This window comes from Arachis hypogaea, chromosome 14 (genome assembly GCF_003086295.3).
Source record: "Arachis hypogaea cultivar Tifrunner chromosome 14, arahy.Tifrunner.gnm2.J5K5, whole genome shotgun sequence".
Lineage (NCBI taxonomy): Eukaryota > Viridiplantae > Streptophyta > Magnoliopsida > Fabales > Fabaceae > Arachis > Arachis hypogaea.
This window is the reverse complement of record NC_092049.1, coordinates 103,836,621-103,852,574: the sequence shown is the minus strand read 5'-3', so window position 1 is coordinate 103,852,574 and position 15,954 is coordinate 103,836,621. Positions and strand designations below refer to the sequence as shown.

At 41.0% G+C, this 15,954-nt stretch overlaps 1 protein-coding gene across 1 annotated transcript; it reads left to right on the top strand.

Moving 5' to 3' along the window:
• Positions 1 to 14,178: 14,178 nt before the first annotated feature.
• On the top strand, positions 14,179 to 15,492 carry LOC112742849 (uncharacterized). The gene has a single exon (XM_025792088.1). The coding sequence runs from the start codon at positions 14,179 to 14,181 to the stop codon at positions 15,490 to 15,492; it is 1,314 nt and encodes a 437-aa protein (XP_025647873.1).
• Positions 15,493 to 15,954: the final 462 nt, after the last annotated feature.

Sequence of the window (15,954 nt, the reverse complement as noted above, 5' to 3'; positions counted from 1 at the left end):
TGATGATATCATCTGTCGGTTATAGAGCCAACCCGACAAGTCCTGGTAGCTATCCCTCTGTGCGCATCCCCAACTCGAGTTATACTCATCATAAACTTGATCATAATCATGATCCATATCCATCACCCTCACTGGTGAATATTTACGGGGGCGAGCTCATCCGGGCCTTTCACAGTGCCCGGCCACACTTACGACATAGGGTCAAAAGAGCTTCGAGTCTCAACCTGGAGCACGTGGTGGCTAGCCACTGCTTCCTCCCAGGGAAACCTTCATCTCCGATGGTGGAAGTGCAAACATTCACAATTCATTCAACAGCATATATGCGTTTATACTTAGCCATAATCATGGCTCCGCCGTAACACGGCAATAATCTAGCCATCCGGCTCACGGTTAAATCTATAACCAGCCAATTCATTAACAATTACGGCCCTTCGGCCCATGGCACAACAAGCACTTCCACCGCCATCCTCCGCATCTCACATAATCATCTTTGATCCTCATTGATCATTCATTTTTCCCATGCTTCACTCGCAAGTTACCACATTTACTAGCCACTTGCCTCATTGCTAGGCATATTATAATGATTTAGAACATAAGTGGTGAGATCGGAGGCTTAGAAGTATGAAATTTGGCTTTTAAAACTCAAAAATCAACTTTGGGATGAAAACAAGGCCACGCGTACGTGCACTCCACGCGCACGCGTGGATGGCCACAAAATCTCATCGACGCGCAAGCGTCATACGCGAGGATGCGCGGGTTTAAAAATAGCTAAACGACGCGCAAGCGTCAACCACGCATACGCGTGGGTGCTCTTGCGCCCCAGGCACAAAACTGGCACAACTCTGACACAACTCTCGGGAAAATAGATGGGCATTTGGAGCAGCGCATCGACGCGCCCGTGCACACCACGCGCACGCGTGGATGGTGCTTTCTTGAAGAACGACGCGTACGTGCCAAGTGCGCCTACGCGCGGAGGGTCATTCTACTAAAAATTTTCTAAGTTAAAAACTGCAGAATTTACAGATTCAACCCCCAATCTTCCGACGGACATAATTTTCTCATTTTAAATCGTTTTTCACCCGTTCTTCGAACGGCATGGACATCCCGGATCCAATTTCATCTTTAAACAAATTTGGCACAAAACAGAAATCCTTAGTCCAAGTTATGTCCCGTCAAAGTATGCCCAAAAACCATGTTTTCATACAAAACCACAAAGTGCCATTTTCAAAACAAGCCACTTTCAACTCTTTTCAAAATCAATCAAAACATGCCAGTTTTATCCCTTTTCTTTGAAATCAATCAAAGTGTACCAAAATCAACATCAAGCCATCCTCAACTCACACATTGACACTTTACCAAAATTCCCAAAACCACATCTAACCATTTTAACACTTCTCAATCAAATGGCTAAAGGACAAACACAATATCATATCATACATCCTCCCTCATCCCGATTTCCAATAATACCATTTCCAATCAACCATCATTATACATAATCAACATCATACTCACCATCAACATGGTACCACCCATCAATTCAATCTCAATCATCCATCAAGCATATATCACAACATGCATTTCTCATATATCACACAATCAAGGCATCAATATTCATAATCACATATATGATCACATCATATATCTCAACCATTCAACAACATCAACAATTCAATACCTATCTTAGGGCCTCTAGCCTAAGTATTTCCTACCACATTACATATTAGATACGAGAAACCGAGACCATACCTTAGCCGATTTCCCAAGCTCAACCGGAGCACTTCCAAACCACTTGTCCACAAGCTCTCAAGGTCTCAACACCTCCAAGAACAGATTTTATCACACAAAACCCTCTCTCAAGCTTTCCAAAATCACCAATCAAGCTCCAACTTTCACATATACACAACCTAAGCCACAATCATCATACCCATACATAACATCTCAATACCCAACATCGTAGAACAACAAATTACACTAGGGTTGAGAATCTTACCACACCCAAGGTCCAAGGAGACAAGATTAACCTTCTTCTTCAAGAGAGTTGGGTCCTATAACATCAAAGAGCCCAAAATCTCAACATTTCATCCATGAAACTCGAAAACAAGGGCTGGAATTTCGAAGAGCAAAACGTGGCTTACCTTAAGATTGATTGTATGGGTTTTGTAGAGCTCTCCGCGGTGAACGCGTGGCCGCAAACGGTGTGGCAATCGGAGCTCTAGATCAAAAGTTATGGTGGTTTGAAGATCAAGTGAGAAAAAGAACTTGAGAGAGTGTTCTTCCCTCCATGGCCTCCATTTCAGCGTGTTTCTTGAGTGTAGTGAGGAGAGAGAATGCTGAAATGAGTGTATTAGGTCTAGTTTAGTTGGGCCAAGGGCCCACTTTGGGTCCGGTTGGCCCGGTTTGGTCCGTTCGGTCCAATCTTGGTCCGATTTCTATAAAATTGGTACCGAAATTCTCGTCTCACTCTCCTCTATCACATTTAGCCATAAAAATAACATTTTTGGCTTTTTAGAATAAATTCTCATTTATGGGTTAATTAGCCATTAATTAACCGGGTCTTACATCCTACCCACCTAATTGGAAATTTTGCCCACAAAATTCGAATTCAATTACCTGAGAATAAGTGCGGATAATCCGTTCGCATCTCCGACTCAAGTTCCCAAGTGTGTTCCTCAACACCGCCTCGACTCCAAGCCACTTTGACTAATGAAACCTCTTTTCCACGCAACCGTTTGATACTAGTATCGTCAATTCTAACTGGAGCCGCTGGAAGCGTCAAATCTTCTCTTAACTGAACCGACTCAGGTTCTAATACATGGCTGCATCAGGAGTGTACTTCCGAAGCTGTGACACGTGAAACACATCGTGCAGGTTCGAAAGATAAGGTGGTAGAGCCATCCGATACGCTATCGGTCCAATCCTCTCCAAGATCTCAAATGGACCAATGTATCGAGGATTCAACTTCTTCGCTTTAATCGCCCTACCTACTCCTGTGGTTGGAGTAACCTTCAGGAAAACATGATCTCCTTCTTCAAATTCCAAGGGCTTTCGCCTCTGATCGGCATAACTCTTCTGGCGACTCTGCGCCGTAAGCATCCTATCTCAGATTTTCTTGACTTGTTCAGTGGTCTCAGCTATCATCTCCGGCCCCAACAAGCCTTTCTCTCCAGCTTCATACCAACATAGCGGAGATTGACATTTCCTCCCATACAATGCCTCATACGGAGCCATTCCGATGCTCGCATGGTAACTATTATTGTATGCAAACTCCACTAACGGCATATACCGATCCCAACTCACCGGTTGATCCAAAACACAAGCTCTCAACATATCCTCTAGTGTTTGGATCGTCCTCTCGGATTGACCATCTGTTTGAGGATGGTACGCTGTACTCAAGCTTAATCGGGTTCCAAAAGCTTTCTGAAATGCACCTCAGAACCTCGAAGTGAAACGAGGATCTCTATCAGAGATTATAGTAGCAGGTACACCATGGAGTCTCACAATCTCCTTTATGTATAACCGAGCTAGCTCCTCAAGGGTGTAAGTCATCCGAATGGGCAAAAAGTGAGCTGACTTCATCAGTCGGTCCACAATCACCCAGATAGCATCAAAACCAGTCCTAGTCCTTGGCAATCCCGATACAAAGTCCATTGCAATACTTTCCCACTTCCATTGCGGAACCTTTAAAGGTTGCAACATTCCAGAAGGTCTTTGATGTTCAATCTTTACCTTTTGGCAAGTTAAGCACTTTGAAACATATTCCGCCACATCATTCTTCATACCTGGCCACCAAAACATCGCCTTTAAATCATGGTACATCTTGGTACTTCCCGGGTGAATGGAGAATCCGCTTTTGTGTGCCTTCTTTAAGATATCTTGCCTCAAAGTGCCAACATCCGGCACAATGATCCTACCCTTGAATCTCCATAACCCATCTTTTTCTTCCGATACTCTCCACTGTTTTCCTTGCTCGATGGCCGGTAACACCTTCCATAACGCTTCATCATTTTCATGAGCCTTTAGGAGCTCGGACTTAAAATCACTCGAGATTTCTAATCGGCTCAAACACAAGGTTCCAAATACTTCTCGAGCACCAATTTTTAGACTCTCGAATCCCTTGAGCAACTTCTCCTCTTGAAGCATCATCCAAGTCGCATATAACGACTTCCGACTTAACGCATCCGCCACTACATTTGCCTTTCCCGGATGGTAATTCAACTCAAAGTCGTAGTCCTTCAATAATTCCATCCACCTCCTTTGCCTCATATTAAGTTCTTTCTGATCAAAGAGATATTTCAAGCTCTTGTGATCGGAGAAGACTTGGAACTTAACCCCATAGAGATAATGCCTCCACACTTTCAAGGAAAACACGACCGCAGTGAGTTCCAAATCGTGCGTAGGGTAACTAACTTCATGAGGTCTCAACTGTCATGAGGCATACGCCACCATATTATGATACTGCATCAGCATGCATCCTAGACCCTTTAGTGAGGCATCACAGTACACCTCAAATGGTTCGTTCGGCTCAGGTAACACCAACACAGGTGCAGTGGTCAACTTTTTCTTCAATGCCTGAAAGCTTTCCTCACACTCAGGAGTCCAAACAAACGGAGTGTCTTTGCGGGTTAATTTTGTCAACGGCAAGGCTAATTGCGAAAAGCCTTTGATGAACCTTCGGTAATAGCCAGCTAAGCCCAGAAAACTCCTTATCTCAGTTACTGTGGTTGGTTGCCTCCAATCCATCACAACTTCTACCTTAGTTGGATCTACAGCTATTCCCTTCTTACTCACCACGTGACCCAAAAACTTTACCTCATCCTTCCAAAACTCACACTTAGACAGTTTCGCATAGAGTTTCTTCTCCTTTAGAATTTGCAACACGGTCCTCAAGTGTTCCGCATGCCCTTCTTCAGTCTTGGAGTAAATTAGTATGTCGTCAATGAAGACAACAACGAATTTATCCAGAAACGGACGGAACACTCTATTCATGTAATCCATGAATACCGCAGGAGCATTCGTCAACCCAAAGGACATTACAGTGTACTCGTAATGACCATAACGAGTCCGGAAAGCGGTCTTAGGGATATCCTCACCCCTCACCCTTATCTGGTGATAACCGGATCGCAAATCGATCTTGGAGAAAACCCCAGCTCTTTGTAACTGATCCATGAGATCATCAATCCTCGGCAATGGGTACTTATTCTTTATGGTGACCTTGTTCAGCTGCCTGTAATCCACACAGAGTCGCATACTTCCATCTTTCTTCTTTACCAGTAACACTGGAGCACCCCACGGGGAAACACTTGGTCGGATAAAGTTCTTACCCAACAATTCCTCTAAATGAGACTTTAGCTCGGCCATCTCTAACGGTGACATTCTATAAGGAGTACTTGAGATTGGTTTCGCCCCAGGCACCAATTCAATAGCAAAGTCGATCTCTCGGTTAGGTGAAAATTCCTCAATATCATCGGGAAACACTTCCGGAAACTCACACACTACCAGAACCTGATCCAACCTTTGGTCATCACCTGAAACACCCGCGGTTAACAACAGGATACCCTGACATTTGATTCCGAAACAGTTCACCATCATCGAATTCAAGTAATAATTATTCACCACAACCGGCCCTTCTGTATCTTCCGGCATAAAGTACACTGACTTTGTAGAACACTCAAGCAGGACATGGTTCTCAGATAACCAGTCCAATCCCAAGATAAGATCAAGACCGATCATCGGTAAGTAGATTAAATTATGGACAAAATCACGCTGCTTGAACTTAAACAAAACTTTCGGGCATCCTAACCTAGTTACCATGGCTTCATGGGTAGCATTATATACTTTTAGGTCATAACCTAAGGTTACGATCTTCAATCCTAACTCATGGGCTTTCTCAAATGCAATGAATGAATGCGATGCTCCCGAATTAAATAAAGCATTTAAAGTTTGACAAGCCATTTCACAGTTACCTCGAATGAGTGTCTCGGATCCCTCTGTACCCCTAGCTGAGGTGGTGAACACCCGACCGGTCTGTTGTGCTTTCCCAGCACCTTACTTCTGCTGCTCCGGACAACTTGCGGCTCTATGCCCCGCCTTTCCACAATTGTAGCACAAACCCCATCCGGCCTTGCATGGTACTCCCGGATGGTGACTCCCACACCTAGTACAGCTTGATCATTCTGAGGCTGCTTCCCAAACCTTTTCCCTTGGGAGTTGTTGTTGTTGGGCCTCCTAAAGGAACCTCCCTTCTTGAAAGGCGGACCTCTAGGTGCAAAACTCTTCCCTCGTTTCTGTTGAAATGATCCTTTGTGACTTCCTTTCTCAGTGGCTGCCCTCTTCACACACTCTTCAGCAACCCTACACTTGTTCACCAACTCGGAGAAAGTCCTAATCTCCATTGGCCCCACCGAACCAAAAATATCGCTCCGGAGTCCTCCTTCGTACTTAACACACTTCCATTCCTCATATTCCACCGGAGTCCCTTGACACATACAAGAGAATCTGAACAGCTCCTCAAACTTGTCAGTATACTCAGATACGGATATAGTACCCTGCTTCAGCTGCAATAATTCAAGCTCCTTGGCCGTCCTAGCAGAAGTCGAAAAGTACTTCTTATAGAACTCCTCTTGGAAGACATCCCAGGTGATATAATCATCACCCTGCTGCAGGAGGTGTCAGATTCCTTGCCACCAATGCGACGCTTCCCCAGTGAGCAAATAGGTAGCGAACTCCACACGCTGCCTTTCAGGTACCACCTGCGCTTGCAGTGCTCGTTCCATGGCCTGAAACCATGTATCGGCCTCAGTCGGGCTAGTGGTTCCCTTGAACTTAGGTGGATTAACCTTCAAAAAGTTTGCCAGTGTCATCGGGCACTGAACTCCACCTCCGTCATTACCATGGTTGTTCATCTGTTGACCAAGAGCCTCTGCAGTGGCTTGCATAGCAGCAGCCATGTTCTCCAACGCAGTCATAAAGTTCACCGGGTCACTAGGGTTAATCTCCGGCGCACGAGCATTCGTATGACCGCTCCTACGACCTCTACCGCGTCCATGAGGCGCCATCTGGTTTCTATATACACCAAACAATCGATATTAAGTTTATCAGTCTCAATATCGGAAGTTTAGTGCTTCAAAGTCCCAAATGCATGCTCATGAACATTTATGCCAATTATATCAAGCAGATATACTAATAGCACATAACACACATACAGAGAATGCACAGAATTATAGTCAGTCCGTCCCTCAGGCTCTACAGGAACGAACTGCTCTGGTACCATAATGTAACATCCTACCATACAGAGTCTTATGCTTAAGTCATAATTCAGAGATGGCAAGGTATAACGACCTCTAGAACAAAAATTTAGTACATATAGTAGTGTGAATAAAGATTATAACTAGGAGCCTTTGTGGAAAAAGGGGTAAACAAAAATCGTAACTCGAAAGCTCAACACTCCGATCGATAACGTAACGAGCAAAGGATAAGTCAACGCGAGATTATATATATACAAAGGAGTGTCAAAAACGGGAATATCAAAACTCAAATCCGGATGCGAAGATAACCGGTCCGAGCATAGCAATATATACATGTAATAAGATAAGGAAACCCCAAAGGAAACCCAAAGGGACACAAATACAGAAACCTATTCTCCAAAAACCTCCTATAAGAGGAGTCATTGCAGTTGGTATTATGTAATGGAGATAAAAGTATCTAGGCAAAACATATAAACCAAAACAGAGTCCCGAGAACAAGAATCTTCGCTAATCCAGAAGCCTCCAGCACGCTTCAGCGAGAAACCTCACGCCCTGCATCTGAAAATCACAAAATCTGCATGGGTGAGAACTAGAGGTCCCCAGCATGGTAACAACTTCCACATATATAATACATAATAATAGAGGAAAGCCGAAGGCAATCCTAGAACTTCCTCCAGATAATATCAAAGCTTATAAACAAGCTAAACCGTAAGTGGCAACTAACTAAAGATCCTTCAGTCTAACTAATACTTCCCTTTTCAATTCCTTCAGACCTCCCAACCACCAACAGTAGTATAATATAGCAAACACAGTTATATCAGACAAGAGATTTACAATTAGGAACAGATAAGACATTTAGGCAATTAGCAAGTAATATGCAGTCAAATAGGCAATCTCAAACAATTCATGGAGTATGCATATGATGAATGCCTGTTCCTAGTGGCTGATGATATCATCTGTTGGTTATAGAGCCAACCCGACAAGTCTTGGTAGCTAACCATTGGACTGTCCCTCTGTCGCATATCCCCAACTCGAGTTATACTCATCATAAACTTGATCATAATCATGATCCATATCCATCACCCTCACTGATGAATATTTACGGGGGCGAGCTCATCCGGGCCTTTCACAGTGCCCGGCCACACATACGACATAGGGTCAAAAGAGCTTCGAGTCTCAACCTGGAGCACGTGGTGGCTAGCCACTGCTTCCTCCCAGGGAAACCCTCATCTCCGATGGTGGAAGTGCAAACATTCACAATTCATTCAACAACATATATGCGTTTATACTTAGCCATAATCATGGCTCCGCCGTAACACGGCAATAATCTAGCCATCCGGCTCATGGTTAAATCCATAACCAGCCAATTCATTAACAATTACGGCCCTTCGACCCATGGCACAACAAGCACTTCCACCGCCATCCTCCGCATCTCACATAATCATCTTTGATCCTCATTGATCATTCATTTTTCCCTTGCTTCACTTGCAAGTTACCACATTTACTAGCCCCTTGCCTCATTGCTAGGCATATTATAATGATTTAGAACATAAGTGGTGAGATCGAAGGCTTAGAAGTATGAAATTTGGCTTTTAAAACTCAAAAATCAACTTTAGGATGAAAACAGGGCCACGCGTACGCGCACTCCACGCGCACGCGTGGATGGCCACAAAATCTCATCGACGCGCAAGCGTCATACGTGCAGACGCTCGGGTTTAAAAATAGCTAAACGACGCGCGAGCGTCAACCACGCATACGCGTGGGTGCTCTTGCGCCCTAGGCACAAAACTGGCACAACTCTGGCACAACTCTCGGGAAAATAGCTGGGCATTTGGAGCAGCGCATCGACGCACCCGCGCACACCACGCGCACGCGTTGATGGTGCTTTCTTGAAGAACGATGCATACGCGCCAAGTGCGCCTACGCGCGGAGGGTCATTCTGCTAAAAATTTTCTAAGTTAAAAGCTGCAGAATTTACAGATTCAACCCCCAATCTTCCGACGGACATAATTTTCTCATTTTAAATCGTTTTTCACCCGTTCTTCAAACGACATGGACATCCCGGATCCAATTTCATCTTTAAACAAATTTGGCACAAAACAGAAATCCTTAGTCCAAGTTATGTCCCGTCAAAGTATGCCCAAAAACCATGTTTTCATACAAAACCACAAAGTGCCATTTTCAAAACAAGCCACTTTCAACTCTTTTCAAAATCAATCAAAACATGCCAGTTTCATCCCTTTTCTTTGAAATCAATCAAAGTGTACCAAAATCAACATCAAGCCATCCTCAACTCACACATTGACACTTTACCAAAATTCCCAAAACCACATCCAACCATTTTAACACTTCTCAATCAAATGGCTAAAGGACAAACACAATATCATATCATACATCCTCCCTCATCCCGATTTCCAATAATACCATTTCCAATCAACCATCATTATACATAATCAACATCATACTCACCATCAACATGGTACCACCCATCAATTCAATCTCAATCATCCATCAAGCATATATCACAACATGCATTTCTCATATATCACACAATCAAGGCATCAATATTCATAATCACATATATGATCACATCATATATCTCAACCATTCAACAACATCAACAATTCAATACCTATCTTAGGGCCTCTAGCCTAAGTATTTCTTACCACATTACATATTAGATACGAGAAACCGAGACCATACCTTAGCCGATTTCCCAAGCTCAACCGGAGCACTTCCAAACCACTTGTCCACAAGCTCTCAAGGTCTCAACACCTCCAAGAACAGATTTTATCACACAAAACCCTCTCCCAAGCTTTCCAGAATCACCAATCAAGCTCCAACTTTCACATATACACAATCTAAGCCACAATCATCATACCCATACACAACATCTCAATACCCAACATCATAGAACAACAAATTACACTAGGGTTGAGAATCTTATCACACCCAAGGTCCAAGGAGACAAGATTAACCTTCTTCTTCAAGAGAGTTGGGTCCTATAACATCAAAGAGCCCAAAATCTCAACATTTCATCCATGAAACTCGAAAACAAGGGCTGGAATTTCGAAGAGAAAAATGTGGCTTACCTTAAGATTGATTGTATGGGTTTTGTAGAGCTCTCCGCGGTGAACGTGTGGCCACAAACGGTGCGGCAATCGGAGCTCTAGATCAAAAGTTATGGTGGTTTGAAGATCAAGTGAGAGAAAGAACTTGAGAGAGTGTTCTTCCCTCCATGGCCTCCATTTCAGCGTGTTTCTTGAGTGTAGTGAGGAGAGAGAGTGCTGAAATGAGTGTATTAGGTTTAGTTTAGTTGGGCCAAGGGCCCACTTTGGGTCCGGTTGGCTCGGTTTGGTCCATTCGGTCCAATCTTGGTCCGATTTCTATAAAATTGGTACCGAAATTCTCATCTCACTCTCCTCTATCACATTTAGCCATAAAAATAATATTTTTGGCTTTCTAGAATAAATTCTCATTTATGAGTTAAGTAGCCGTTAATTAACCGGGTCTTACAATTATCTTACACGGCGATTCCGGCTCATAACAAAATAGCACTTCCACCAACCAACATCATCAAATTCATAAAATCATCATTCAAGCAATAAATCACTTTTTCTCAATCTACTTCACTTTTGAAATCAAATTTCAACTCTTTTTAGCCTTGGCTTTAAAGTTTCCATTCCTTAAATCATCTCAGGCTCATAAGCCACTTTTACTCAAAATAGGTTCCCTTTTTAAAAATAAAGCCACCCTCGGCATCCTCATTCCAAAACTTCCAAAACTGTGGCAAATTAAAGATTTGTTTTGAAATATTCAAAATCATCCATCCAACAACGAGATTTTATAAAAAAAGTCCCTCGGCAGAGTCTCAAGTCTTTAAGGGGGAATAACATGACTCATTTCCTTAATTTCGCTTAAAATCTTTAAAACCTTGGCTTCTTGATTTGAGTAATAAAAATAGGATTTAAGCCAAACCGAGTCATGTAATCAATTACTCTTTTCAAAACCATTTCCTTTACTTAAACAAAACCAGCTTCAACCCCATGATTAATTCTAAAGTGTTTCAACAGCTCAAAAATTGTTTTAGTCTTGCAAAATTTCAGAATTCAAAGAGTACTTAAAACTTTTCCCAAAGCATTTTAAAATGAAACTTGTCAATAGATGTTCAGGTCCTTTCAAAGTCACTGAAACTCCTCCAATTGAAACCCTCAAGTCAAATTCAAAGATATAACCCTTTTCACATTTAAAACAGCCTTAAAACATAAGTTTCATCTAACTAACTTGCTCCTAAAAGAGATACAATACTTTTCTTAAGAAACAAGACTAATTCCTTTTTAATAATTCATTTCAAAAGCATAAGTAATCCCTTTCTTAATAATTCAAATAAAATAGTAGAAGTCTTTAACTCATAATTTTCCGAATAACATTTCAATAAAGTCCCGGATTCTATAGGAATTTCGGCAGCACCTCCCCTAAAACTTGGACTCTGCCACCCTTTCCGGGTCCCATCTAAACTAATCCACAATCCTTATCAATGGTTCAAAACCCAAAATCAGTCCAAAGACAAACTGAATCCAACATTCAACTCATTTTCATATCCCAAGAAAATCGTCTCAAGATCAAATCATAATCAACCGATTAAACTCATTTTCCAAACTTTAAAGAAATAGTTCAACAACAGCCCATTTATCAAAACCAAACAATAATTAGAAGTCATCTCAAGATCAATCTTTATCAACTGATTAAACTCTTTTCCAAAACTTTAAAGAGAAAATTCATCAACAATCCATTTATCAAAACCCAATCAAACATATCATTACATTCATCCAAAATAGCCAGACAATACATAAGACTTGTACAATCACTAAAAGGTGTATTTCTCACATCGGTATCCATCCATAACAATTCTAAATTATAAAATTGAGATTTTAGAAAAGCCCCTACCTCAACTCGTCGAACACATAAACCAAACGCGCCAACAGAACCTTTCCTCTCAACCCGAAATCAACGGCAATTGCGACCTCAGCTCCAAGCTACTTTCGCAGTAACCACAGCAACTCTAATCGCGACATATATCAACCGAAACTTAATCTTATAGCAATTTGTGCCACAAACCTCAGCATGAGATAACAGAACAGTAACTAAAGGGCTTTCAAATCGAAAACACTTACTGAAACGAAGAAAGAACGGCTGAACCGACAGCGGTCTCTGAACCAGTTTGGCGGTAGCTTGGCAGTCACCTCAAGTGGCAGCGGTGACCTGAACAACATGCAGTGATAATGAGGTTCCGGAAACTCAACAAAAAGGAGAACCAACTTAAAACCCGTATCGACAAAATTTTCCGATGACGGCAGCAGGGTTTCGAGCGGTAGAAGCAACGCAGATCTCCCCTCCTCCAGTGGTGATGCAGGTGGCTTCCGCGATGGTGGTTCTCCGGCGACGACACCAGCCACAACAGGGATGGCGGCAGTGAGACCCCCAACAACGCCGGCGCGGCTCACTCATTCCTCCCTGTCGCGCTCGTCTCTTCTCCCTTAGCTCAGCTCGAGAACGGGATAGATCTATGGTGTGACGGTGGCACGGTGACGCGGGCAACGTGAGCTCGCAGCAGCACCCAGGCACGACAGCGACGGCGCAGGCTCTCTCTTCTCCATAGCACAGTGGCGGCGATGATTTTGACAGCAGGTTGATGGCGTCACAGGATGCTTCGGCGGCGGCAAATCGGTGGCGACGTGGTGGTGCGACGGTGAGGAGGCTTGGCGACGGTGACCCTGGCAGCATGGACTGCAGCGGCGGCACGACACAGTGAGCTTCCCTCCTCCTCTCCTCTGCCGCAACTCAGCCCCCCTCTCTCTTTCTGCTTTTGTTCCTTTCTTTCATGGAAAAAGGGAAAACCGTGTTTGTGTGTTGCTGCTGCTGCTGGGTTTTTTCGGGGAAAGGGTAGCTAGGTTAGGGTTTTCCCAATTTGGGAATTAGGGTTTAGGTGAAATTAGGTTTAAAGGTAATTTTGTAATTTCAAATAAAAATAGAGATAGTATAGTAATTAGAAATAAATTTCAATCCAACAATAATAATATATAAAATACTATTTGTTCATCCATTTCACAAATTATTCTCAATAAAATAGTCAAATCCAATAATTAGAAATAATAAAATTAATTTCTCTATTTTCCAAATAGCAGTATTAACATATTAAAAATATTAATTATTTAGTCCAAATCATATAAAATTATTATTATTTTATAACTACCAACTTTATGATTTAAATATAGAAAATAATCTAATAATTATAAAATTGGATAATAATCTTAATTTATTTCAAGTTCAATAAATCAAAGCATGCTTTAATTATCTTTAATAAAATAATTTCTGAAATTAAGACTATAAATAACTATATGATTTGAAATTTGATCATAATAAGACTTTTCAAAAGTTCAGGGTCTTACAGTCTCCAACATAGTATATAGATCTCCAAACAGTATACAGGAGTACACAAAAATACACAGACAACAAGCATAGCTTCTTCAAAAATTTTTTTTAGTTATAAATTAAACAAAACAAGCCATATTTAACAATGGCAACCATTATCATCGTCTCTAAAAATACACAAGTACACCGGAATAAGCCATATTTAAATTTATAGAACTCTATAAAATTTATAGAACTTGCTAATTTATAGAAGTTGTTAACTTTTATAGAGTTTGCCGGGAGTGCGGTGAACTTGCCTAAATGCCAAAAAAAATTCGTATTTGAGGAATTAAAGTTCAAAAATCCTGTTTGAAAAATTAATTAAATTTTTTATTTTATTTCAGTGAAAAATCCAAAAATAATATTATAATTTTGTAAAATTAAATTCATTCTACTCATAGTTGGTTATCTCATAAAGGTATAATTTAATTAATCTAACTTTTTATATTCTTTATATATAGATATGAAAATTCCAGAACATCGAAAGTGGATGTACAATAGAAATTTGCCAAATCGAGGAGGATTACGACAGGAATTTATCAATGGTGTTCGACATTTTATTGATACAGTAAAACAGGAATTTATACTTGAAGGTGGTGTACTTAGATGTCCTTGCAACAAACATAAAAATAAAGTTTTTTCATCTCCGAAAGAGGTTTCACTAGATTTATATAAATATGATTTCATGCTAAGATACTGGTGGTGGGATTCACATGGAGAGAGTCCATTGCATTTGAATGTAGATTATAATAATCAAGAAGGCACATGTTCTTCTCCTCATGCTAGTGTGCCAATAAGAAATTCGTATGAATCTATGGTGGTTGATGCTACTGGACCAGAATTGATGAGTCAATTTGAAGAATACATGGAGAAGCCTCCGAATGCAGAAGCTAAAAAATTTTATGATTTATTACAGTCTGCTCAACGCCCATTATTTGAGGGATGTGTTGGTCATTCAGAATTATCAATGGCAGTTAAAATGTTGAGTATTAAAGCTAAAGGGAATGTATCTCAACAAATCTTTGATGATTTCGTGAAAGCTATGAAAGAAGTGATGCCTAAGGATAACTTACTTGTCTCCAATTTTTATGAAGCAAAGAAGCTAGTATCAAAACTTGGTATGGAAAGCAAGAAAATTGATTGTTGCATTAATGGTTGTATGCTATATTACAAGAAGGATGATATACCAAGAAAGGAATGTAAATTTTGCCATTCTCCAAGGTACAAGATGGGTAAAAAAGGTAAAGAAGTGCCTTTGAAACGAATGCACTATTTACCGCTTATACCTCGTTTAAGAAGACTTTATACTTCAATGCACACAGCACCTCACATGCGATGGCATTTTGATCACGAATTTAAAGGAATTCTTGAGCATCCATCGGATTCAAAAGCATGGAAGTATTTTGATAGAAAATATCAACAATTTTCTCAAGAACCACACAATGTCAGACTAGGATTATGTGCTGATAGATTCACCCCTTTTGGTCAATCTGGTAAACAATATTCATGTTGGCCAATAATTGTCACTCCTTATAATCTGCCTCCTTCTATGTGCATGAAAACTCCTTACAAGTTTTTATCCATGATTATCCCTGGTCCTCGTAATCCCAAAACTAGGATTGATGTATACCTGCAGCCATTGATTGATGAGCTAAAACTACTATGGGAAGATGGTGTTTTAACTTATGATATTCATTCCAAGTCAAATTTTGTAATGCGAGCTGCCTTGTTGTGGACTATTAATGATTTTCTTGCATATGGGATGTTGTCTGGATGAATGACAGCAGGTAGGCTAGCATATCCATACTGTATGGAATGAACCAAGGCATTCTAATTAAAAAAATAGGGAAAAGCCATCATGGTTTGACTGCCACAGACAATTCTTGCCAGATAATCACATGTTTAGAAGAAACAACGATGCATTCTATAAGAATAGAATTGAGAGATCAGAACCTCCGCCAAGATTAATTGGAGGGAAAGCATGGGATATAATTAAGAATTATGAAAAGATAAGTGATGTTGAGCAACTTGAGATAGAAGGATATGGAAGTACGCATAATTGGACCAAAAGAAGCATATTTTGGGATTTGCCTTATTGGCATCATAATTTAATCCGTCATAACCTTGGTGTATTGCATATTGAAAAGAATGTATTTGATAATATATTTAATACTGTCATGGACATCAAAGAGAAGACTAAAGATAATGCAAATGTTAGAATGGATCTGTCATTATACTG

Excerpts from the sequence above, each read along its gene's own strand:
- LOC112742849 (XM_025792088.1), top strand. The coding sequence starts at position 14,179 with ATGAAAATTCCAGAACATCGAAAGTGGATGTACAATAGAAATTTGCCA.